Source organism: Lineus longissimus, chromosome 4 (genome assembly GCF_910592395.1).
Source record: "Lineus longissimus chromosome 4, tnLinLong1.2, whole genome shotgun sequence".
NCBI lineage: Eukaryota > Metazoa > Nemertea > Pilidiophora > Heteronemertea > Lineidae > Lineus > Lineus longissimus.
The window spans coordinates 15,831,367-15,858,797 of record NC_088311.1 but is presented as its reverse complement, the minus strand read 5'-3'; the positions used below and the strand labels follow the sequence as shown (position 1 = coordinate 15,858,797).

The following is a 27,431-nucleotide window of genomic DNA, read 5'->3' as shown; positions in this document are numbered from 1 at the left end:
CGTCGTCGTCGTCGTCGTCGTCGTCGTCGTCGTCGTCGTCGTCGTCGTCGTCGTCGTCGTCGTCGTCGTCGTCGTCCGTCGTCCGTCGTCGTCCGTCGTCCGTTAGCAGGGCACGTTTCGTAACTGTTAGAGCTATTGAGTTGAAACTTGGTACACATGTACCCTTAAGTAATGACACCTTGGAGACCAAGTTTCGGTCCGATTCGTTTCATGGTTTGGCCACCAGGGGGCCAAACGTTAAAAGTGAAAATATGCAATATCTCCCTTAATAGTAGTCGGGAAATTTTGAAAAAAATATGGTAGGTACTTCTAGCAAAGGTGCATCATATATCCTCCGGGTTTTTGATTTGACCTCCTTTTCAAGGTCACAGAGGTCAAATGGTGTAAATTGGCTGTTAGGATGTAACGATGGCACGTTTCTAAACTGCAATGACTATTGATACCAAATTTGGTACACATTTACCCCTTAGTCAGGTGATCTCAGGGACCGAAGTTTGGTCCGATATGATTCACCACTTGACCACCAGGGGGCAAAATCCAAAAACCTTAAAAATGTGATTATTCCTTAACTTCTTGCCCGATTTGCCCACCAATTTGATATCATGGGTACATCTAACCACCATACAGTATATGTCACACAGGTTTTTAATTTGACCTTCTTGTCAAGGTCACAGAGGTCAAATGGCGTAAATTCGCCGTCAGACCGTAACTATGGCACGTTTCTTAACTGCAATGACTATTGATCACAAATTAAGTACACATGTACCCCTTGGTCAGGTGATCTCAGGTACTGAAGTTTGGTGCGATCTGATTTGCCGTTTGGCCTCCAGGGAGGGGGCCAAATCCTAAATTCTTCAAAATGCCATTATTCCTAGTAATGACTTGCCCGATTGGCACCAATTTTGTATCATAGGTACATCTAATTCTAACAACCATTCAATGTGTCACCCGGGTCTTCTTTGATTTGACCTACTTTTCAAGGTCACAGAGGTCGAATGTACTGTAAATTGGCCATTTTGGGGAAATTGTAATTGCTTGGACCTACATCAAACCTAACACTACATGACACAATACCATGCTCTTTATCCATCTTTCCTCCACATGAGGTGAGCACAATGGCCCTGGCCATTTCATTTATCAATGAATGTGGCAAAGATTAGTTACCTCAAAACATTCTTACCTAGGTAAAAACAAACTCTGCCTGAATTGTATTTTGCTATAAAATCATCATGATCATTCCCAGTCAAAGTCTCATTTACAATCAACCTGTAGTTATGAATAAAGAAATGATAAGAAGATATCAAGAAAAGGAAAGAAAAAAATGTTTGGGTGTACACAAAAGTTGGCCTTGCGGCACTTGAATCATTGAATCCGAGTCCAACATATAATCTTCTTATGCCCAGGAGACGAACATCTTGATTGGCATACGAGCAATGTCATACGCTATAAGTCTAGTTGGTGACAAACACAATGAATAGCATAATGGATTCATTATATCTTCTCTGATGTCTACCTGGCTAAGTAGTAAGAAACGAATAGTATCGGCAGATACTGTTACCACCATGAAGCATGGAACGATTTTCTGTCCCAACAGCGAGGAGACAAAATGGAGAAAGACACTGCTCTCTCTTGTCTCCATGTCTCTTTAGGCCCAGGTGACAAGTACTTAGAGCAGCAATAGGATAGATACTGTCAATAGTATTGAGCAGTGAATTTTTCTACTTATGCTTTAGAGAGGAATACTGTTACTATATAGGAGAGTGTATTCTCTAATGTAACTTTAGCCCTTGGTCATGTTGGTTGGAGTGAGAAATCCTTTATGCTGATTTAGAACATTTTGAAATTCAATGTATATGGTAATGATATTTAATGATTATTTGGTTTGAAAGTTATTCCTTATTAGTTGTGGAAATCTGAAATTTTAGAAAGTGTAGGGTGCAGCAAAGGGGCGATCTTGGAAACTTGGTAGGTATGAGCCCCTCCCCCAAAATACCTTTAATTTTTTAAATTTCAAAATATTTCTGGGGAGAACTTTGCGGAGCCTCCTCAGAACAAAAATCTCTCTAAGATATCGAGCTGATACGCTTCATACCCTGTCAGAGGTTTTAAAAAGCTCTTCTCATAGACTGCCTCAAACAGCGATAGTTGGATGGTTCACCAGTGGACTTTAAGTATACCCAACTCTTTTATGTCGTTGAATCAAAATTCTTCAAATAGCCGACCAAATTCTGACATTTTTCGGCTGTTTCCTGATAGGTCGGACTTCTAGAAAACTTGAGAAATTACTCCGGCTACCCAGATCAAAGGCCAATGATGAATGGGCTTAACATGTTTAATGAGTAGACCTAATTGAGTGTGCCAATTCGTATTCACACTAGGGTCACTCTGAGTGTTTGGCCCACACCGTTAAGAAGTCAGAAGAAGCTTCCCATTTAGTAGTGCTCTAGTAGGAGGCTTTGTCCAACTTCTTAACGGTTTCTCTAACCTTTTCCTGATTTATCTGACAAAGTCTGACATTGTCGGACTCTTCCTTGAAAGAACCAGCATTCAAACATTCAACACACAACAATGATAAATATATATATATTTTGCTAAAACAACTCATAATTTTGGAACCTAGACACTTTGCCTGCATATGTTTTTATGCCAAAAGGCTTTTCCCTTCAGCTCATTAGGGCATAAAAGTTGTCCCTGCAACTTAATTAGTTGTCCCCCTGACTTGATAAGTCATCCCTCGTGATAATAAGTCATCCCCTGACTTAATAAGTTGTCCCCACGTACTGGATGACCCCCAAAAAATGCAACCAATAAAATTTTAATAAAATTAACTATCACTGACTAAGGTTTTAACTCCAGCTTTTTGGCTCACCATAGGGGAGTCTATACAACACCGCAGTGTCCGTCGTCCGTCGTCATCGTCATCGTATCCTATTTCTAAAACAGTGGCACATTTCTTAACCGCTAGGGCTATGGACTCAAATATTTGTATGCATGACCCCCTAGGTCAGATGACCTTTGACACTGAATTTCGGTCCGGTCTGATTCTTGACTTGGCCACTAGGGGGCCAAAACTGAAAACATAAATAGTGTGATATCTCACTTATTGGCTCACCATCAGGGGAGTCTATACGACAGTCCTGCACCCGTCGTCGTCCGTCGTCCATCGTCCGTCGTCCGTATCCTGTGTGGCATGTTTCTTAACCACTTGTGCTATGAACTTGAAACTTTGTACACGTTATGACCTAGGTCACATGACCTCTGGCAGCGAATTTCGGTCTGGTCTAATTCTTCACCTGGCCACCAGGGGGCTAAAACCAAAAACTTAAAAAGTGTGATAAATCGTTTATTACTGATGTGTTTTTGCTAAAATGTTTATGGTTGGTACCCCTAGCAAGGAAACATCACATATCATACGGGTTTTTGATTTGACGTACTTGTCAAGGTCACAGAGGTCAAACTCTAAAATTTCACCGATAGTGGCACGTTTTATCTTTATTCGTTCTTTTGTCCTTAAATTTGGTATGTAGACACCTGTTACGTAGCTCTACATGTTGACAAAAAATCAGGTCGATGTGGCGTAATTTTCAAGGTCACAGAGGTCAAATGGTGTGAATTGGCCATTTGTGTGTCAATATGGCACGTTTCTTAACCACTAAAGCTATGAACTTGAAATTTGGTACACATGACTCCCTACGTCATGTAACTTTGGACAACGAATTTCGATCTGATCTGGTACTCAACTTGGCCACCAGGAGGCCAAAACTAAAAGAGGTAAAAAGTGCAATATCTCGTTTATTAGTGACTTGTTTTTGATGATATTCTTATGGTACTTACTCCATGGAACGATACATCACATGTCATACCGACTTTGGTTTGCCCTATATACTATACATGTACAATGTTTCTTAACCTGGATGAATTCCAAAGTACCAAGTATCTATGCGGTGAGCACAATGGCCCCTGGCCATTTCATTTTCAGATTATCTTTAATAATTGCATGACCTTCACACACAATTTATATCCTTGGGGTCAAATAGCCTTTGTATTATTAGATTTCAAAGAAAATGATCAAACTTTCTGCATATTATCTAATAGAAAGACAACTCCGAAGCAACAGAAAACCTGAAGAGGGCAATAGCAGCCTGATTAGGGCACATTGAGTTCAGCATCCAATAATTTGCACTAAATCTGGGAGCCAAAATCTCAGTAATTATGAAAAATATAAAGATTTTTATTGTTGGCATTTTTTGGGTCCACCTGTTAGTTGTCCCAAAAAACTATACTGATGTACTTTCCCAGCCACCGCAAGGTAGTGCTGTAGAACAGAAACATTTTGCATAAAGGATATTTTTGTGCATTTCACCATTAGGTTATGCCGCCAAAATCATTTGCTTGCCTGCAATAATTCCTTGCCATTGTTGTGATGTTTTCTGCATTGGCATTGCATCCAGTTATTGGCCCTATGTCGATCAAGGTGATTAAAGAGACTGCGTATACCCTGCGCAATTAGCATGTATCACAATCACACCTAGCGAACACAGATTCCTAACTTGTGGCCAACTTATGCCCATCTTTCTGTGCTGGAGGCCAAATTACTCGACTCATTGGGACCTGTTGACAGAAGTGTTGAGCATACTCTGCACAAACATCTACACTACAGCGTCTATTCATTCAGAGGTCTAGGTGAAAATAGACATTTTTAATTTCATTGGAACTAAAATTCTTGACTCGCAAAAATATTATGCCCAAAATATTTCCATCGCTCAGCATTTCCGGAAATTTTATTCCTGGAAAATGTTCTGTTCTACAGCATGTAAAAAGAATTAATATGATGTTTTTTATTTGCAGGAAGCAGCTTTGAACACAATAGCAGCCATCCAGGAATACTTGGATGAATATGTGATGAAGAAGATGGTGTTGCCCAAGGCCAAGAGCTTGTTCAACAAATCTTCAAATATAAAGGTAATGATTATAATATTGCCAGCAAAGGTAGTTTTTACAGGTAAAATATAATAATACTAACTGGAGCCTCCTTATTGTGTGGCATACTTATAAAGCTGTATTAATACTTCGACTGGCAGTTATAAGACGTGGATTTCCGCAGAAATCCCCGGAAAAATCACAAAGCCGCCAGTAAATACGCGCATAATATTTATTGATAATTATATTATACAAATAACAACATAATCATATATTGGAGGCAAGAAATACCAGTTATGTGCACAGTTCATCGGTCAGATTGAAATCCTGTGGAGCGCCATTCGTGCAATTCATGCCATTCCGATCGACTCTTCCCAGTGATTTTTTTCTTGGTGTTGATAAACTTTGCATGTTATCTTCGACACTACCATGGTTCCTTCCCTAACGGAACATTACGAGGCTGCTTTCAAGTGTGATTGATGCCCGGATTGATGTATACGTTACGGTATATGCCTCCTTCAAATAAAAGTCAATGACGAACAGAACTCTGGTTCTATGAAACATTTTTTAGGACAACCTCCTTGCAGCTTGAACCTTACCATATATGTAGATGCATATGTGACTACACATTGGAGTCTATTTTTAGCAATCACAAAAACTTACTTTGCGGCCCGTCTGGAGTATAAGTTTATTTCTAATCACAAGGTGCTTGTGATTTACGGCGGATACAGCGCACCATATAACGGGGATTCCCAAAGACCTTGTCACCAGGAGTACCTCATGCGCACAACAGTGCACACTACTTATATGAAAAACTCTCACCTGCAGATCAGGTAGTCACCCTGTAGCCAAGTTAGATTTTTTCGAAAAATCTAACTTGGCTACAACCTAACTTGGCTACAGCTATTTTATAACAGCCATACTTCGACGCATTATCATCGGTGGTCGACACTAATCAAAATTTTGATGTCGATGTAATTAATTTTAGGCTTTCTTTGGCATCTGACATGCGATTACAGTGGTGACGTGCCTTGCGTAAGAGTATGAATTCAGCTAACTCATCATATGTTATATATTTGGTTCCAGAATATAGGCCTTCATATGGCTTTAGCGGTTTTTAGGAGATTATTACAGAAATGTAGATATTGTAAATTATCAGCTTTGTAGAAGTGTGACTAAATATCTCAAGATCTTTAACCCCTTGAACCCCAGGCTCCCAAATGCAAGTGCTGTAGGGCCATATATAGTATAGAATATTAACTAAACCACCATTGTGTACTGCCTAGCTATCTGATTTAGCCAACACCCACAATAAACCACCAGAGGCGCCAAGGTTTTCTCACAAAGCACACTACTATGGGGATTCCCAAAGGTGGTTACCCAGGCTGTTTAGCCGACCCTTCAGGTAAAATCGAAGACACATAACCTGCCTGTGTGTTCAAGGGGTCAAATTTCGTGTCATTTCTGGTGTCTTTATCATTTATTTTGTATTTCTCTTGTTGCAGATGAAGATAAATGCTCTCCTATGTATAGACAAACTTCTGGATAAGTTAGATAAGATGATAATCTTGGATGAGGTCTTGCCCTTCCTCACTGATATAACTACATATCAAGATACCGAAATTTTAATGGCTGTGATAGGTATGTAGAATAGCTGACTATTTTAACAAATCTCTCTCGTCATGAATTAGGTGAGAGTTTGCAGGACTTTTGCCTGTCAACCCTTTATTTTCCTCACATGAGTTTTCAAAAGAAGAACAATCACATTGGAAAATATGCTATCCATCGTCCAATATTGGCACAGTGCAAAAATATAGAATGAAAGAAATTCTGAACATATTTGGCAATGGTAATGCCATTTTCCATTTTCATCCTTGGTCAAATTTCACCTGTGATCCACAATTCCTATGAACTTTTCCAACTAAAAGGTTTATCATCTGCTTTCCATAATTACTCAGTTTCAAAGTGTTTTTATCCCAGGTTTTTGTACAAAACTTTATAAAACACTGTTGAGTCACAGCATACATTCACTGACATCGTGACAGAGGAATACTACTGCATGACCATTGAGTTGGACTCATTATCGAAGGGAAATGGTTTCAGTTAATGGTGTTGCAGTCTTCAATGTTCATTACCCCAGAGAGTAGGCGCATCATACACTCCCTTGTTTATCCCAGAACATCTAAAAACTGATATTATACTAGCAATCTCTTGCTCATTTACAAGCGGGATGAGGTTGCTTTACTTTGACTGAGGGGTGATACCGAGATTCCTCACATCTTAATTTTTGGATGCTAGGACATGCAAAATAATGTACCCCTCCTCATTTACTCTTACTCTGCTCTTGACGGGATGTATCCTTAGGCACTGTCATTAAACCTTTCGTACCTGGAGAATTCTTGAAAAATGACCCATATTTAAGCCAGGTCAGGGATTGGTGTGGCCAAATATCGATTTCTCTTTGACGCCGTAAGTTTTGGGCATGTCAAATTGACTGCTTTTGAATAGGGAAGACCTGCTTCCTTTTGCTAGCTGATGCATTTATTCCACTGGCTGTCCCAGTTGTGCTCATGCAAATTTCAAATGTGTGAATTTGAGATACGTTCGCCATGGTATTTTTCAGGCGTGGTGCATTATATGTGGGACCTTTGGTGCTACATAAGTCGCCCAGAAATAATTCAGGTATCGGGATCAATATTCATGCTTAAGATCCTGTTCTGATACTGGTTTGGGCATGCTGTTGAGGGAGAGTCTGCTGGTGGTCAGGTAAATAAAGGAGTCACTGGATTCGTGCATTGTTGAGAGAAGAGAGGGAAGTCTCATATTCTATATATTTCTGCCTGTCGCCAAAATTAGCTCATCTTCTTTAGAATTTAGTTCTCTATCAAATGTAAGTGGTCTTGGGTCCATGATATTAAGGGTGTTATGGGCAAACTAGACACCAGGGCGGCTCCTAAATGTAAGGGTGGCCTAACCTGTTAACTGCGTAAGACGCCATATGACGTCCTATGGCATCCAATGTTTGTGACTCGCCTAAGCCCAGGCAATACTCAGAAACTCGGTGGGGAATCCCCTCAGATCGTCAGCACAGTGTAGTTTACTTTCAGAACACTACAGGCCGCCACTGGCACCAGTTTTTGAGCTGAATCATGGCTAGATGGTAAGATGTGGATGTGGATGTGTAATCTAATTAATTACGCAATAGGACGCGGTTAACAAATACAAAAATGCTTGTTAACTGGTTAAAGTCCAGCTTTGTTGATTTGAGGGGTAGGGAAAAAAGAAGGTTAAAAAGTGTGAGTATTATGTGGGGCCACTGAAAAGCCCTAGGAGTCATGCTCAAGCAAAACAAATAAGTATGGCATGCTAATAAAAATGTGAAGAAAACAAATTAATAACAAGCACAGCTTTTGTCCCAAAATTATTATCCCCATCTTGCTTTCTGTATTTCAGTGTATTGCCTTGGTTAGCTAATGCTCATTTCTTTATGTTTCCGACGACCACAAATTTGTCAGGGCTCATGAAATGAATTCCCCCTCCCCCCTCCCCCAGACACCACCTTACTCTTGAAAAAGAAATTAAGCCCTCAGAAAACGTCCTGTGAACCTCCTTAAAAGAAATTGTAAATCTTCTTGGACACATCTCACACGGACATATAACACATAGCTCATGTATGTGGGCCACAATAAGATCTAGGCCATGTTGCTAGATGTCAGCTTAAGGTGCCGGGTCATGTTAGCCAAATTTGCGGACCATGTCGAATAGGAGTTGGTAATCCGTCATGGTTAGGAACAATTCAAATGAAGAAATCTGGAATACTGAAGGAATATTGCGTATGATAAAAGCAAAACAATTTTTTTATAAATGGTGTTTAATCAGGACAATTACTGATACAATAACATAGGTATTTTAACCATAAACAGGCTAATCACGCCGAGCTACATTGTCCGTACACCAATTAACACTTGGAATCAACGCAGAGTAACTCTCTGCATCTCGTAACAGAGCCCTCTTTGCAATTTAGGTCACGTTTAATAAATTAATTGCTAATTGGTCGTCTAAACGCGCAAATTTCGAGAGAAAAAAATTCTTCAAGTTACCTTTTGAAAATTTAAAAAACTCTGTTACGTGAAAGGTGTATCCGATGTGAATGCAACTATCAATTTCTGAATGCAATGTTCCAAAAAAGGGCAGTAGGACGTTGAATTTCATCAGCAATGCATTTGTATTAGTAATTAGCCACATAAAGAGGCATCTTTTAAAATATTTTGTGCTTCTTACTTATCAAACATACACCTTGCTATACATATGGAGTGGAAACTTCGTGATATCTGGCAGAAATTGAATGTTTAAGTCACAATGCCCCGCCTATTTTGGTAACATAATCCGGCACCTTAATCAACTCGAGGATGATTTATCCCTATAATGTTTTGATGAGAAACGCCTTAACATTACAGATTTACATTGCCCATGGCGCCACAGGTTATTGCAATGTCTGTGCTACATTCTTTTTGAGTTATCTCGCTTTTTATTTCAGGTATATATAAACATATGCTAAGTGACAGGAAATTTGGTCTAACGCACAACTTGATTGCATCCAAAGTGATGCCACCGCTTATACCATGTACGGTTTCTCCTGGGCTCAATATGGAACAGGTTAGTTGGAATAGGTACTCTATGATTGTTATGGTGAGTAGGATATATTCCTCACAGTAGCGAAAGTCTAGAATTGTGTTAAAATACTTTCAAGCTTCCTCATTCACGCTTGAGTCAGGTCACCAAACGTTCCAAGTTCTGTCCTGACTGTGATGTTATTATCCCAAGGATTGAGTTAGGTAGATAGTTAGGTTTACCCCTGTCCCTGTGTGCCGGTGTGTGTCTGTCCATCGGTCCAGGCAATTACATGCCGACTAACTGGCAGTGAATGTCAATCCTAAAGTCTTCTCCTTTCATTGCCGACACAATAGGGCGGGAAATCCGTCAGATGCACACTCATGAACGGGTGGCCAATGAAATTGCTCGACACAAAGTAATTGAATGATGGCCTCAATTGGTATTGCTGACCTCACTTTAGGATCAGGTCACCCTTCTTCTATACGCCGCACAGTGCAGGTCATCATCTTTGGAACAGTTACTCAATGAACACCTGGTCTTCAATTACAATGGCTTTGAGTGCGTGTTTGTGCGACAACCACGACTGAGTGTAATGTTAGTGTTGTCGCGGCATGGTCATGTGGGGAAGGAAGGGAATGCATGGAGACTACTGATAAAGTAACAGCCCTTCTGATGGCCGATCAGGGGGAATTAATCAGCGGTAAGGGGAAGGATATACGCCGGTAGATCGGCATGGGCAATTACTTGCAGATGGTAATCGGATTGATTTCATAAAATGGTTGGATTAAGTTGTGGTGGCTTGATAGCTGCCTGGTAATTTTTGGCCTGATCCATTATCCAGTATGGCCGCAGATGATCATCTTGGATTTTACATTGTAAACTGTAACTGCAGAACGAGTTTGAAATTTCTGTCCCGATTTCGCATTCTGGACTGTAACAAGCAAAATTAGTCATATTGAATGTTCTTTGGCGGTATCGAGTGGGGAGGGAGAGGTGCCCTATTGATTTTAGGCCCAATTCGATATCCCACAATGGCTGCCAGATAACTGTTTTGAAACTTCTGAACTAGTCACCCGATTGGCTTTAATTTTCTGTGGTATGGAGTTCTTGCACGCAGGTGCATCATATTATTTCCCGTGCGATGCATTGATCAATTCAGAATCACACGTATTTCACATTCTGTGCTCGTTGGGTGGGAAAGCGACACTTCGTTTTGCCTGTGATATATAACAAGCTGAAAGATTCAGTTTATCTGTCACCTCACACCATTTATTAGGCAGACATACTGGCTTTTCTTCTGAGAATAGGAGGTTGCCATGTTGATCAAGATGTGCAATATCAGGAAGAAAGTATATAATAGACCGTTTTAGCACACCTCTCTCAGAGGTGAGCTCCGTCATACGTCATTGTTGCTGTTGTAGGTTTGAGCCACCAAACAGAAAACACAAAAAGTGCTATTTCCATCTTACTAAGGTCTCGATTAACACTAATTGCTTTATCATTGACATATTACACAGGCTTTTGAGGTCAAACAACGTAAATTGGCTAATGGTGGCACTTTTCGTATGTCACCCAATGTTATGACACCTTGCAGACTAGATTTCGGTCAGATTCGATTCTTGATTTGGCCGCTATGTCCAAGAATCAAAAGGACTAAAACTGCAATGTCCCTACTACAACAATTTAGGAGAAAATATCTTAAATCTATAAACAAATTACTATGTCAGACCAATTTTTATAGATATAGAGAACTCATGAATACAAAAAAAAAACGGCTACCAATGCAAGTGGGGAAAATTCTAGACGAAAGTCTTGCATATTAGCATTTCATGTATTTATCCTTTATCTGATCCTGGTCTATTACTTTGTACTGTTCTGTTTGAATTATGAAGTCAACATTTTTTGTGATAACCTCCTCATCCTATATCTTGGAGAATATAGTCGAATTAAAGTTGACTTGGGGTTAAATCTCATTAACAAAGGGCTTAAAGGACCATTTGCATTATTATTGCAGTATGTTTGTTCTTCTGTTGGTTTATTAGTAAACTATTTTTCTAAACTTGTTTGGTGCTTTTCCAATTTTGATTCAGCTCTTAGATAGTGAAAAAACACGTTATTCGTTATCTTTAGTGTGCCCAAGTTCTGGCTGGAAAGATCTTTCCCACCATGTGAGTGCACGCCGAGATCCGAGTTCACGTCATCCCACTATTAAGACGCAACGTCAGTACCATTTATCGTCGCAGATGCAGGGTAATCAAGCGCCATCAGCGTGACGTCCGAAAAATCAATATCAGCAAAATGACGTCAAGGGGTAGATCTTAGGTCCAGGAAACGCATTACTAGTGCGTTGTTCCATGGGGAAATTGTCCATGCGTGGAGAGTAAACTTTGGTCAAATCGAGTCAACTGTTCGTTAGACAAAAGATAAAAATTGTTAACTCCCAAATCCCTACTAAAAGATTGACCCATAATGACCCAAAGAAAGGAATTTTACTACCTGCCCGGTGAATTGTAAATAATTGTTCTGAAATAAAGAGTTTTTAGCTCAGCTGACAAAGTCAGCGGAGCTAGTAGAATAGCTGTTCAAATGGTGTCCGTCCTGCAATCCATCCATCCATCCATCTAGGGACCCATCTGTGGACAAAATTGGACATTTCTGACCGGGAAGACCCAGCCACTTCGTTGACGGTGGTAAATTAGGAGTTGCCCAAGGTGAACTCAAAAAACGAAAAATCAGTGCGATCCGACCTATATTAAGAGAATGAGGTCATTTCGCGTTTAGATTTCTTTCCCTTTTTACCTCGGTCCACAGAGCAAATATTGATTTCAAATATGGCTGAATATTTTTTAATATTTTTTCATTTTTTACTTTTAATGGAATTAATATAGTTTTCACCGCCAGTTGGCGCTGCAGGCACATTGACTGAATTTTGGCGATTTCAAATTTGGCGGTGGCTCAACTTTTTGCAAGCAGTGCTGCTGATTGGCCGATCGATAGAAGAGATGCCACCATTTAAAAATGGCGGTAGTCGCTGCTTCAATGAAGGTGAGTGAACTTTCTCATGTTCAATCGGTTGATACTCTTTTAATCAACATGACCATGTACCTGAAATTTGTGAAGGTACTGCAAAGAGTCTATATAATTCAGATTTATCAATAGTTTTTTATAATATTGCGGAAATTTTGTGCACAAATTAGCGAAAGTTGGTGCTCGTCTCATGTCATTTTAGAGCGAGAAATTTGTTTCCGTCGATCTCTACCACTGAAAAATCGCTTGCATAGCTTCGAATTTTTGTGAAAATAAGTATCTGAACTTGGTTTCAAATAGTCTAGAGAGTTACCTTTGTGGTGATACATATAGTATGTGATAAATATTTGTGGAATTTGTGAAATTCGGCTTTCAAACGTGCCGATGATGCAAGCGATCTCACGTGAATTTTGCAAGTCCTGATTTGTCGACCGGGTGTCAAGAATCACTCGCCTTAATTCAGTTCAAAGATCGAAAATAATATCTGAACTTAGTTTCAAATAGCCTACGCAATTATCATTTCGGTGATATATAATGCATGCATGTAATAATTGATTGATCTGCCTAAAACGCGCAATTAAAACGGCGAAAGATCTTGATAAACACTCTGGTGGCGGTCGCACTAAATAACGACCGGTAGGGCCCGAAGTCTGGCGGAGAAAAAAAGGTAGCGCCCGGAGGTTGAAACGGGATTTTTATGCACTTTTAACTGTATATTTATGTTGTTTAGATGTATTTCTAACAGTTCTGTAACTTTGATGACCAAGCTTGCACCCAAAGTTGGTAAAATTGATGCTTGTTTATGGACTGCGCGAGCGACCGGAGAATTCGCCGTCGGCCATTTTGGCTACGGTCCCTGAGTTGTTGTGGTTGGCAATTTTGCAACAAATCTCGCCATTTACGTTTGTTTTCTCCCTGTCTGGTCATTGGCCGTGAAAAAAATTATTTTGAAAGTCACATTATGACATCGTAGTATGAATTCCACTGCAGTTTCGTTAGGCAGCAATGCTCATGTTTTTGGTTTGCAATCCTGTACGGCCTGTACTGTCTGTACACTGCGCGGTTTACTGTCGTTTCGCTACATTGCCAGTTCGCTACCAGTCGTTTCGCTACATGTGGCGGTCGTTTCGCTACATGGTAGGTCGTTTCGCTACATGGCTGGAGTCGTTTCGCTACATGATGGGTACGGTCGTTTCGCTACATGGAGGACGTTTCGCTACATGGGTGGAGTCGTTTCGCTACATGGATGTAGGTAATTTCGCTACATCGTAGGTCGTTTCGCTACATGGGTGGAGTCATTATTTTTTCAAGTTTGTGCTAAACTCCGGGCTAAAATATTTGTTGTGAATTTAGGGAAAAAATGCTCGAGTGTACTACAATCAAGATGTACAGACCGGGGGAGCTGGCGGTACGTACCCATAAGTCTTTGCGGTAGTCTCGCGCGTACCGGATATAACCCATCAAGCTTTTCTCCTTCAGAGAAATACTGCGTTGCGCTCAAGTGCCTTATAAGTGCATGTGAACAAAATTAACGTTCGACCAATGAGAAAGCCACATTACCCTGCATACGAGGTTGGACGCGTGATCACTAAATGACAAGTAAAAATAGAATCAGACCACATGTTTCTATATGTCAGAATGCTGCCGTTTGCGCTGTAGTACACGTGTGTTGTCCAAATTTTCGATTTCAAGCAAGTTTAAGGCCAACCTCGTGTCCACCAGACTAATGCATAATTGGCAGTTGAGCGCAACGCAGTATTTCTCTGAAGGAGAAAAGCTTGATAGGTTATATCTTGATAGGTTCTAACCCAAAGGCCTCCAAATCTGCGTTGGAGTGCGTTTGAATGACCCCTGTCAATCAATAATAAAGTACGAACACGGATACGGACGACGAGCGAGCCAACGCGAAGGCCTTGCAAAGGCCTCCAACTCTGCATTGGAGTGCGTTTGAATGATCCCTGTCAATCAATAATAAGTACGTATACACGGATAGACGATTGAGCGAGCCAACGCGAAGGCCTTGCAAAGGCCTCCAAATCTGCGTTGAATGAAGTGCGGTTGAATGACTATCCGAGTTCTTGGACTTTCCGCCAAATTGCTTGGGTCCAGTGGAACAGACATCCTGTGATGTTGATGCCTGGAAATACTCGGCGGAAAGCGACCGGCAAAGTTTAAACGTGGCATCAGCGTACCAGGTCTTTGCTTTACTCAGGAGGTGGATTTGTTCATCTGTTGCGAAGATGAAATGCCGGCGATCTCGGACATTAATGTCAGCTTTAAAACAGTTGCCCCTCGCGTTTGCATTGATGTCCGGCCGAAAGAAGCGCGATTATAAAGCAATCTTGCAAAGGTTGAAGGAGATTGTCGGAGAGGTTCGCGTCGATAACATCGTTATTGACTTTGAAAGTGCCATGTGGGGGGCTTTCCGCCGAGCCTTATAAGGCACTTGAGCGCAACGCAGTATTTCTCTGAAGGAGAAAAGCTTGATGGGTTATATCCGGTACGCGCGAGACTACCGCAAAGACTTATTGGTACGTACCGCCAGCTCCCCCGGTCTGTACATCTTGATTGTAGTATACTCGAGCATTTTTTCCCTAAATTCACAACAAATATTTAGCCCGGAGTTTAGCACAAACTTGAAAAAATAATGACTCCACCCATGTAGCGAAACGACCTACGATGTAGCGAAATTACCTACATCCATGTAGCGAAACGACTCCACCCATGTAGCGAAACGTCCATTACCAGCTATTGCGGGCCTAGCCAATTAAGCCAATTAGTGCACCTGCTTAATTGGTCCTGGCAAGCCTAATGGAAAATGCATAGGAAATATCAATAAAGTTGGCTTTTTGGGCGGGGTGTTAAAATAATCCCAACTCCCGACTTCTGACACAATTCTATATATGTCTAGGTATTTACTGGCAAAATTTGGAGTGATTTGGATGGAAATTCGATGTGTCCATCTATAGGTTGAAAATGTTGGTAAATCTGTAATGCTTCACTCGTAGCCCGTAGTGTAAATTCCTGAGAAAGTGGGTTTTGGGGGCTTTTCTAGCTGCGCTAGCTCCGAAACTACACATTTGATACAAACTCCCGACTTCAGACGTGGTTGATATAACTCTTAGGATTATATTCCCAAGATTTCAGCTTTATTGGAGAAAAATTCATAGTGTCCATAGGGGGGTTGAAAATTGGAGGATTTTCAATTTTTTTCCCAACAAATATGCGAAAAATATTACTTTCCACCTAGAATTAATCAAAATTTCGCAAACTATCATAAAGTACTTCCTTGCAACAATCATTTGTGAAGCTTTCAAAACTTTTGGCTGATTTATTTGACCCTAAATCAGCAAAAACCAAACATTTTAGTGTTTGTATGCACCAATGCACAGGAGGCTAATTGCCAGATTAATTCACACCTTTCCAATCTCAAACAATAGGAATGATGGAGTCTCCCTCTATTCAAAACAGAGTGTGCTAGGCCCGCAATAGCTGGTAATGCCTCCATGTAGCGAAACGACCGTACCCATCATGTAGCGAAACGACTCCACCCATGTAGCGAAACGACCTACCATGTAGCGAAACGACCGCCACATGTAGCGAAACGACTGGTAGCGAACTGGCAATGTAGCGAAACAGCCCGATACCCACTGCGCTGTGCATGGTTGTACTGTTGGCTGTAAAAAAAGACAAAAACGATAGCCTAAGACTAAGAGGATAACTCAACAGGCCCTCATGATTCAATTGATGGACACCTTATTTGATAGTACCTCATCATTAAGTCCACTAGATCCTGTTCTGTCACATGTCGTAGACGATAGACAATTTTCAAAATGTAGTACACCACTCGCTCATCTTTAAGCCCAGCTCTCGGCTCACATCATGTGGGCACGGTTGGCTGTTGAGTGTTATGGTTCAGTCTGTGAGACTAATTTAAAGAGGTTACACTTTTATTTTGAATTGGAAAACAGCCCACAGGACTGACTTTTCACTGGGTAATAAGTGTGCCCTTCAAAGGTTAAGTCTCTTTCTGGATTTGCTTCCATAGATGCCTTGTTCAGGATATCATCTGACCGATGCCTGGTCAAGCACAGACTGTATCCGGTGGTGTACATTTCCCCGTCTATGTCACCCTTTTTTATTCAGTCAGTGTTAATTTCTCTTCTCTTTTTTTACAGATTTACTGTTGTTGGTTATTGCAAGAGGAGTCGTTGGCACATTTCAAGTCCAGGAAAGCACTTGCTGTTCCCACATTCAGAGTAAGGTGTGCTTACTCGTTTTACTGCTTTCCATTCCCGGAGAGCGTTATCAAATATCTGCCGCAAGGCAACAAATATCTGCCGCAAGGCGCTTCAAATATCTGCCGAAAGGCATCAAATATCTGTCACACCAATAAAGTTCATTTTGTTAACCAACTCTTTATCTTCTTTTCTTCACATACAAAAAAGACCGTCCCAAACATTTGGCTGCATCCACTTCATCAATGTCCAGACAACAGTCGGTTCATTTGACCATTGTAAAGCACCAGGCCCCACCTCACAAAATACACTGTAATAATTATGTACCTTGTGTCCATGTGCATGTTATTAGTTCCACCTACGCTGCATGAAGACAAGGACTCCACTCTTTGACGTCACCACACAACTCATTGACGTCATCACACACCCCACTACTGCAACGGCAATAGAAATGACTACGTCATATAGCAGGGTGACGTCAACTCAGTACTTCAGCATGCACTGATATAGCAAGAAGGTCTTCGCACCAGCACTTCTGCGTGCTAGACGTTATAGCTTCACGTTGCCTCATAATAACGGTACCGACACACACTTGGCCCTTGCCTTCACCTAGCCATTTCAGCTGAGCGCCAGGCCATTGGGCCTCTTGTTACTTAATGAAGTTTTTGCTCATTCAATCATGTACGGATCTCTGTACTGAGACCCTACTGGTAGTCCATTTTTGTATTCTGTGCTGGTATTCTATACTGAAAAACAGAGTCAAGTCCAAATAGTCTAAAGACAATGTTCTAGTTTGTCTTGAATTCCAACAGATGGCAGCACTGACTGGAGGCACTAAACTTTTCAATAAAACTAGCTCCAATGAAGAATCCTTGAATAATACTTTGATAAGAACTCACATTGCATAGAATACAGAACTGGAACTGGCAATTTTAACAGGTTGCTAAACTTTTCAATACTAAACGCGTGCGCGGTTTCATGTGCACTTGAAACCTAAGAAACTTTGCAGCCTAAAAGCTGCTGCGAACCTGTCTGTTAATACCAGTACCTCATTCTACACACTTTGCAAAGAACACAAGCACTTTTTCCTGAATGATAGTTCCACTAATTCCTTGGAAAGAATCTCCTGAATTATCCATTTGAATAACGATACACATCCATAACTACAATTCAATGCAGTTTTTAGGTTGGAACTTTCTGTGGTGTCAGCAAATGACAGAATTACCAAAATTCCCACAATTTTTCCCCACCAGAAACTTCTGGAAGCAAAAACGTGAAATTAACCCCTTTTTTTACCAAAGGCATACAGACTCACAGAATGTTTCAAAAAAAAAACAAACACATTTAAATTTTACCATAACTTCCGAATTATAATTCACACATTAACTTAGATCATTACTTTGATATCCAAGCCAGTGTCTGCCTGTAATGATTTTAGGTGCTTTTTTTTCTCGAATTTTCATACTGTTCCACTGCAAGTGTTTCTTGAAAAAACCGATAGGACGATTTTTAGTCTCTTTTTTCGATTTCTCCGCGTTTCTCCAGCAAGCAAAGCCGTACGACTGGTCTCTTCATGAGTTTTCCACCAACCTTCACCGTGACGACCCGTACAGCCCCATCAGGACCAGGGTGAACTGCCTCTACCCTGCCCAATGGTCAGTGTCCTCTTGGTGTCTCTGTTGAGTTGATTAGAACTACGTCTCCGATGTTTAGATTTTCAGTATCCTTTGTCCACTTCTTTCGTGTTTGCAAAGACGGCAGCCACTGGGATATCCACCGCTGCCAGAAGTGTCTCATCAACTCCTGCACACGAGGCCATCTTTTGTTATGGGCCGTGAAAACCGCAAAAAATCTGTACATGTTTTTGAAAGCGGTCGTCGCTCGCGCAAACTTGTCTTACATGTTTTGGTGAAAGAGGACGTCGAAGAACGCGTCGTATATCAAAACAGACGTTGGGTGGCGCTCGCGCAAACTTCCCTCACATGTTTTTGTGAAAGAGGACGTCGAAGAACGCGGTCGTATATCAAAACAGACGTTGGGTGGCGCTCGCGCAAACTTCCCTCACATGTTTTTGTGAAAGAGGACGTCGAAGAACGCGGTCGTATAAAAAAACAGACGTCGTATATCAAAACCGACGTTGGGTGGCGCTCGCACAAACTTCCCTCACATGTTTTTGTGAAAGAGGACGTCGAAGAACGCGGTCGTATAAAGAAACAGACGTTGGGTGGCGCACGCGCAAACTTCCCTCACATGTTTTTGTGAAAGAGGACGTCGAAGAACGCGGTCGTATAAAAAAACAGACGTTGGGTGGCGCTTGAGACGGGTCATCCTATTTAGCGTCCAGTGGCGACCAGTGGCGTCCAACGCGAAATAATAGGGTGTATATGGTTAAAAATGTTTTCAAGCTCCTAAAACACTTCAATAAACAAGATTTAGAAGTTTGGTGGAGTTTGCAAACCTAGTTTTTGAATAATTATCACCAGAAAACGATCTTAGTATGCGTCCAGCTAAAGTGCTGGACGCCATGTTTGTTTTAGCTGCCGTTCCTTGGGTTTATAGAAAAAGCGGAATCGGGATCTGGCATCAGGTTGGCATACTAAGATCGTTTTCTGGTGATGATTATTCAAAAACTAGGTTTGCAAACTCCACCAAACTTCTAAATCTTGTTTATTGAAAGTGTTTTAGGAGCTTGAAAACATTTTTAACCATATACGTGTACACCCTATTATTTCGCGTTGGACGCCACTGGTCGCCACTGGACGCTAAATAGGATGACCCGTCTCGAGCGCCACCCAACGTCTGTTTTTTTATACGACCGCGTTCTTCGACGTCCTCTTTCACAAAATCATGTGAGGGAAGTTTGCGCGAGCGCCACCCAACGTCTGTTTCTTTATACGACCGCGTTCTTCGACGTCCTCTTTCACAAAAACATGTGAGGGAAGTTTGCACGAGCGCCACCCAACGTCTGTTTCTTTATACGACCGCATTCTTCGACGTCCTCTTTCACAAAAACATGTGAGGGAAGTTTGCGCGAGCGCCACCCAACGTCTGTTTTGATATACGACCGCGTTCTTCGACGTCCTCTTTCACAAAAACATGCAAGACAAGTTTGCGCGAGCGACGACCGCTTACAAAAACGTGTACAGATTTTTTGCGGTTTTCACGGCCCATATTTTGTTTGGGTTGAAACTTGAGTGATCAACTATCTATGGCGCAAAACGACCACCAACTTTTCCATGTAGGAAGTGATTTGGTGTCAAAGGCACCAAATCTGCTGGATGAATTGACTGGTATGTGAGCGGCCTTGAGTTTAGTAGTCTTTCAGCCCCAACTATTGCACTTTGGAGCTCTTCGTCGTTGGTATCGGCATTACCCATGATTGCATACATTGCTTTCTTTGCCGCTTTAATCATCAATTCGCGTACCTTACGGAAGTGTGGCACTCGTGGGGGCTGGAAGTGCCATTTTACACTGTATCCACCAGTTTTCTCCTGTATCTTTTCTTGGTCCAGTACTGCTAGCGTCGCCAATTCACCGTGTCCACCAACGAAGTTTGATCCGTTGTCTGTGATTATGTCATTTGGAATTCTGCGCCTAGATGCCATCCGAAAAAAGGCGTTAATGAAACTGTCTGTATCGAGATGAAAAGTCATTTCCAGGTGGACAGCTCTTGTTCCAAGACACATGAAAAAGCACAGATAGCGTTTCTGCCTGACCTTGCCACGGCCTTGCTTCGTGACAAATAGCCCTCCAAAATCGATTGACGCCTCCGAAATGCTCTCATGGATAGTTTCAGGCGAATCGATGGAAGTGGTGCCATGACCGGGTTGATTGGAACCGCCTTCCTCCTCGTACATACTGTACAATCGTGTTCTATCTCCCTGATTACCTCTCTGGCAGAAATAATCCAGTATCGCTGTGAGAAATCTGACAAAACATGGTTTGTTCCTCCATGCGCCATCCTCTCATGGCTCTGTTTAACTATGAGCTTTGTTACCGCATGCTTCCTGGGTAAGATGACAGGAAATCTTGTATCGAATGGTAGAAATTCAGCGAATTGGATCCTCCCATCACATCTCATCAGGCAATCTTTATCCATGAAGGGCTTCAATGGTAACAGTTTGGAGTTTGCTGGCATTGCTTTTTGCGCTGCGATTGCCTTAAACTCACTCTGGAATGATTCTGCTTGGGCATATTTGATGTAGTACATCTCAGCATCTTGAATTTCATCCGGCTTGAGGACTCCCCTTCGTCTCAGCTCTGACTGTAGGCGGCAGTTGTCGATGAATCTGACCAATCTCTGGTCAGCCTCTGCCATTTTGAATATCTCTCTGGGTCTAGTCTTTCTAGCTGCTCTGTTGATTGAAGAGTGATGAATGCTGCCTCCTGGTGCTGCTTTTTGCTTCAACCTTGGCTGCTTCAGACACATTGCCTCGTGTCATGTCAACTGTACTTTCTAGCCACTCTGAGGATTCTCTTCTTAGAAATTCTGGAGCCTCCCACCATTTACCACAATCTGCCAATGTGATGACACTCAGGCCTCTGGTTATCTCATCTACAGGGTTGAGACTGGTTGGGACATGCCTCCATTGCTCTGGTCTCATTTCTGTGTGTATTTCTCCTATGCAATTGGCGACAAATGGTTTCATTCTGCGGCTGCTCCTTCGTATCCAATACAATACATCAGTACTGTCACTCCAGTTGGTACAATCCCTCAGCTGGATGTCTACTGTTCTGGCTACATTCAACGTCAGCTTGAGTCCAAGTGTAGCTCCCATTAACTCCAATCTCGGAACACTCTGATCTTCTCTAAGTCTTCAAGCTCTCTAAACCATGTCCAGGCTTTTTCAGCTATTCTTACAGGAACATCCTCATCCCAATCCGCTCCGGACACCCACATCTCTTGCAATATTATTCTAGCACGGACTGTGAATGGCGTTAACAGTCCTAAGAGTAGCTATCTTTTTCAAGAAAATTCTCTTTGTGATATTAGACAGTTCTATCTCAGTTGGTAGGTTTCCTTTAAATGTAAATCGGTCCTCCTTTGGCAACCAATGTATTCCTAGGGTCTTCACGTATGGCATTTCATTCTTGTCCACATCCACTTGGGCTGTTATACAATCTGCTTCCAGGATGACCTTGAGTACTGCTTCCCTGTTGGAGATCCACTTTCATGCACGCATCCCAGCTGACTAACAGATTTCTGATGACTGGCGGTAATGCTCTATTCCAGAGCTATCATCCTTGACTGAGTCCTGCTGATCATCCATGTAAATGCTCTTCATTATTGCCTCGGCTCCTAGGGGGTACTCCTGCTGGTACTGCTTAGCGTGATATTGAGTCACATACTGTGCCAAAAACGGGGATGCGTTGACACCGAAAACTACCCGTTGAAATTCATAAATGTCTGGTTCTCTGCTGGTCTCCATATCGCGCCATAGATATCGATGATATGGCCGACAATCCTCAGAAAGTTCGATTTGACAATTCATTTCTGAAATGTCACTCATCAAGGCAAATGGCTCTTTCCGAAATCTCAACAGAACAGAAAACAGTTTGTTTTGCAATTTTGGCCCCTAGTGAATCATATCGTTGAGTGAGACTTCGTCTGTTTTGGCTGACGTGTCGAAAACCAGTTGAGTTTTGGTGGTAGATTTATACGGTCTCAGTATCGGGAAATGTGGTAGATACCAGGCCTTTTTCCCCGTCTCAGGGCTTTCCTTCTGAGCTGATGACGGCAGTTTCCTTATGTATCCTTTTTTCATGTAGACTTCGATGACGCTGCTGGATCCTTTTTAAGTCTCCTTTCTGTATTTTCCAATCAACGCAGAGCAGTAGGATAGCTATCTGGAATCTCTCCTGTATTGGACTATCAAGGAATGCCAGCTGTGTACCGCTTTTCTTTTGGATCATAACGTAAAGTGTCTCTTACGATCTGTACTACTTCTCTCTCATCCAGTGTCATGGTATCACCAACTGGTGGTTCTTGATTTCCCAATATCGATGTACCATATCATCCAAAGTGCTGTTCTGAAAAAACGTAAAATGTGTTAGCTCTTGGCTGTTTCTCTCCCTTGCTGCTGTTCCGACACACGTCCATCCTAAGGGGGTGAGCCTGATGCTTGACTTGATTCCAATCCATGACTAACTTTACAGCATGGGAACCACAACACTGAGACTACGGTCCCGATACGTCAACGTTGATCACTTGGTGACAAGAAACCATGGATCATCAGAGGGCCGAAGACCGCGGTCTGGCACCAGGCTGAACAACTTCCTCAAGTAGTCCCCTATCCCCCTGATGCATGATCTTGAGTGCAACCAGAAGAGTCAGTGAGTTTCTTTAACACAGGAGTAATATGGTTTCGCCCCTTCGTCTGTGAAATACTTTTTGCAGCCGATACCACTCACATTCAGGGAGACCCAGAACAGAAGCAGGTTTTTCTGAAGATCGAGACGTTTTCTGAAGATTGAGACAAATACATTTACTGCAAGGCATTTAGGGTTATCCTAAAGATATCTATTTTATTTTTGGAAATCTGGCATGACAGCCTAAACTTGAACTTCACAAACTTAAGTACACACTGATTCATGTTATTGGAGATGGGCCACTTTGGAAAATGGTTAAAAATCTTAGGCTGTTCCAAACCTCATGACCAGGACTATTGAAGAAGTTTGAGAAAGCTGTTAATAAAATCACCATTTACTTCTTTTTCTCATTATTTGGAAGATTTTTAAAACCTGATTGCAGACTCTTTCTTTTATTGAACATCATATTATAATGATTTTTACTTTTTATTGATACTTAATATAACATGTATAAATTTGGAAAAAACATTCTTCATTCAATTTGATTTCCTTATTTAGGTTTTAGGATTGTGAAAATTTACCCAGTACCTCTGGCTCCTAAAGACCTCTTGAACTTTTCCTTCCAGTTTGGTACCCTGATGGAAGTGTTGAGAGAGATGTTGGAGCAGATAGACAGGCAACGACGCAATAAGATGAAAATGGAGCGAATGAATTCTGAGGGATCAATCACGTAAGTTTAATGCGTATTTCCTACGACAAATACAATGCCCTTCCCTCGCCTCAGGAGGTATCACAGCATCATCAAGTCATACGCAAGTTACTGAATGGAACCCTATTGCAGGTATTGGAAACTATGGACTACAAAACACTGGACTGGCCTTACAATTGGGGAAACAAGAACTCTGTGAACAAAGATACGCACCCCCTTAAAGGAAGACTTTTTTTATGAAAACCCAACAGAAGACCAATATCAGAAGTTGCAATAGCGTATTCTAAGCATAATCAGAAAGTTCCGCTAAAAAAAGATTCACTTATCAATGTTTTTTTTGCTTTTATCTGGGAAAAAATCCGAAATTCGTGGGCGCCGCCATTTTGTGATAATATTGCAGGTCACATGATCTGTTCATCAGGCTGTGACGTCACTCGTGCTGTAGTGTGTAAATCATCCATTGTTTACAAATCCAATCTCTCGTTTTCGCTATTTCAAAGATCAAATCATGCCTTATTGCATAGCCCAATATTGCAAAGTTTCCGACAAAAACAATCCCCGCAGCGCCCGCTTCCTCACATTGCCGAACATAAAGAAAAGAGCTGCCCTTCGACGACAGTGGCTGGCGAAATGTTGCCGTCCTCCTGGAAATGATAGGCAAGCACGTGTGTGCAGTGAACATTTTAGGGAAGAGGACTATGCGAACCTCATGCAGTATCGGTCTGGGCATGCAAGCTATCTTTTGCTGAAACCTGACGCTGTTTCGTCCGTATTTGGGGATCCCGAAACCCCTACTCTGTCAGCTAAGACAACAATGTCTGATAGTGCCAGCAAACGGAGGAACAGAGACCAAGCTAGGACCAATAGAAAGGTTAGTTCTCATATCTGCATAATCTGCATTGCTTGTCTACCTCTGTGTGTGTATAGGCTCGCCATAGCCAGGCCATAGATCAACACTCAACACTGCTCAACTCAAGTACCCTAAATCATATCTAAAGTATTTATTTGGATGTTGATAATTTTAGTATTTTTACCCGAGCAACTGGTGTAATTTTTCATTGTCTTTACTACAGCTATGGCAAGGACTGACTGCTGCTACTGTGGAACTCGTTCCTACAACAAGCTCTGCACCTGAACCTTGACCTGAGGTGGCCCCACTGGCACTTGTTACTGATGACATGTCTGAAGGTCAACAGTCAGATGTAGATGATAATTCTTCAAGTGATCGTGGGCTATTGGAGCAACCCTTGGTTGATGTGACGAAAGGATGCTGCCAATGTTATGGCAGTTCCCTATGCTGCAGGCAACTGGTCTCTCGAATTGGTCTCGCAAAATTGTTGTGTGCACCTTATAATGCAATTGCAAGGCGAGGAATATTAGTCTTCTCATTTTGTTCATGGCAAATAAGTAATCTAAAATATATACGTGTACGTGTCATTTTCTTAGAATTAATATTATTAATGTTGAATATTCCAGTTTCTATTCAACAATCAAGACAAATCAAGTTATAAAATGAAACACCTAGATGCATTGAGCATGTTTGCTTTGTGTTTAATATGATGACTTATCTTTCAGATGCTTCCACTCAGACAGATATGAATGAAATTATTGAAGCCATCGCCAAGGACCACACGTACCCTAAGTTGCTTCCCAGTCATGATGGTGGTGAAGTCACTCCTGCTGATGAGCCAGAGACGGAGGTCACAACACCGCCTATTGGAACCAGGCCCACAAATTCAACAGTCACCCAAGCCAATGATGACATCACAATAAATGTTGTTGGTGCAGTATTTGATGAAATGATGGAAGAGGAGAATGTGCCCCACTTCATGGACAGACTGAGTGATTCAGACTATGTACCTGAATCAGATTCCGAATCTGATTATGAGGAAAGTGAGGAATGCAGTGAAGAAACTATGAACGTGCTGAATGAACATGAACCAATCAATGTGGCAGAGCATCAGAAATTTTTAGTGTTTCAGCATTGTCTTATGAGCCTGTTTAAAAAATGCCAGAAAACAGGATGTGCTGCTGAAGTGAAAGAGTTGAAAAAAACAATTTCTGGTTCCAGGTTGATTGTGAAAACCAAATGTGCAAGAAGTTGTTCCTATGTTTGGTCTTCACAGCCAACCCTGAACAAGATGGGAGCTGGAAATCTTTTGCTTTCTGCAGCAGTCCTGTTTTCAGGAAGTACTTACACAAAGCTAAAAGACATAGCTGATTTGCTAAAAATGCCGATTCTTGGGGAGAGTCAATTCTATGCCCTGCAGAAGAGATATCTCTTCCCTGTTGTAAATGAGGCATGGGTCTCTGAGCAGAAATCAGTTTTGGATGGGCTATCTAATGAGGAAGACATCATCATGTGTGGGGATGGTCGCTGTGACAGCCCAGGTCACTGTGCCAAATATGGCACATACACACTGATGGATGTGAAGTTTGGGTTTATAGTAGACTTCTGTGTCAATAACACTGCAGACCCTGCCGTTAAGAATTCCAATGCAATGGAACCAATGGGAATGAGGCATTGTTTGGACAATTTGAAAAAATGGGGGATTAAGATAAAAGTTCTGACAACAGATCGCCACATTTCAATCCGAAAGATTCTTCGAGTAGAATATCCAGACATTATTCACCAGTTTGACTTGTGGCATTTAGTTAAGAGCATTGTTAAGAAGATTGTAAAAATCTGTGGCAAAAAAAAGGATTTGGCTCCACTTCTTGAGTGGCTGCATTCCATCAGCAACCACTTTTGGTGGTGCGCTGAGTCTTGCGAAGGAAATGTTGATGAGCTGCGGGAGCGATGGGAGTCAGTGGTGTACCATGCGGCTAACATCCACATATGGCAGGACAAGAGGCGCTTCCACAAATGCGAACACCCTCCGCTGTCCGAAGAAGATGGTCAGAAGTCATGGCTGCGCATTGGATCTCCTGCCCATGATGCCCTCGTCAAGGTTGTTAAGGACAAGAACCTCACGAAAGATCTCCCCTACTGTACCCTGTACTGCCACACCGGGAACTTGGAAGTGTATCATTCACTCATGCTGAAATATGCACCTAAACGGCAGCACTTCAGCTATGAGCGAATGGTATGCCGCATTCAGCTGGCTGCCATTGATCATAACAACCATGTTGGAAGACAGCAGTCCACAACGAAAGATGGTGCTTTGCAATACAGCATTGTCTGCCCCAAGTCCCTGTCAACGAACAAGAAATGGGTAGCCAAGGCCAAGCTGGAGAAGAAGACCTATCCATACAGGGAAAACTTAATGAAAGATGTTGTCCTCATGCGCACCAACAGATTGGAGAAGTCCCATGCTGACCTCCCTCCAATTTTGCCAAACACTGCCAGACTTAAAAGGCCAGACAGAGCTGAGGTGATCAAGAGAACTCAGCAGCATTCACGATTTGCTCCTAAATAAGCAAACAGAGAAAGAAATTTGGTTTCATCTCACTTTTGAGTTTAATTTTGAATATACGTTATTGTTAGATACTTCCAAGAAATGCCACTATTATGGTCAAATATTTAATCTCTCTCGGTATCACTTTTATGAAATGATCTCTGTTGATGATATTGTTGAAAAGAATTCTCAAATTTCATTTTATGGATCACTGAA

At 41.7% G+C, this 27,431-nt stretch overlaps 1 protein-coding gene across 12 annotated transcripts in view; it reads left to right on the top strand.

Moving 5' to 3' along the window:
* LOC135486098 (SCY1-like protein 2) overlaps positions 1-27,431 on the top strand; it is a 333,434-nt gene that overhangs the window by 130,871 nt on the left and 175,132 nt on the right. For all 12 annotated transcript variants that reach the window (XR_010446666.1, XM_064768609.1, XM_064768617.1 and 9 more), the window contains exons 12-15: positions 4,849-4,962; positions 6,426-6,561; positions 9,458-9,576; positions 23,735-23,838. Coding sequence is in view for 11 of the 12 variants with exons in the window: in XM_064768609.1 (XP_064624679.1) it covers positions 4,849-4,962; positions 6,426-6,561; positions 9,458-9,576; positions 23,735-23,838 (473 nt within the window). In the remaining variant the exon portion in view is untranslated. The remainder of the gene's footprint in view (positions 1-4,848; positions 4,963-6,425; positions 6,562-9,457; positions 9,577-23,734; positions 23,839-27,431) is intronic.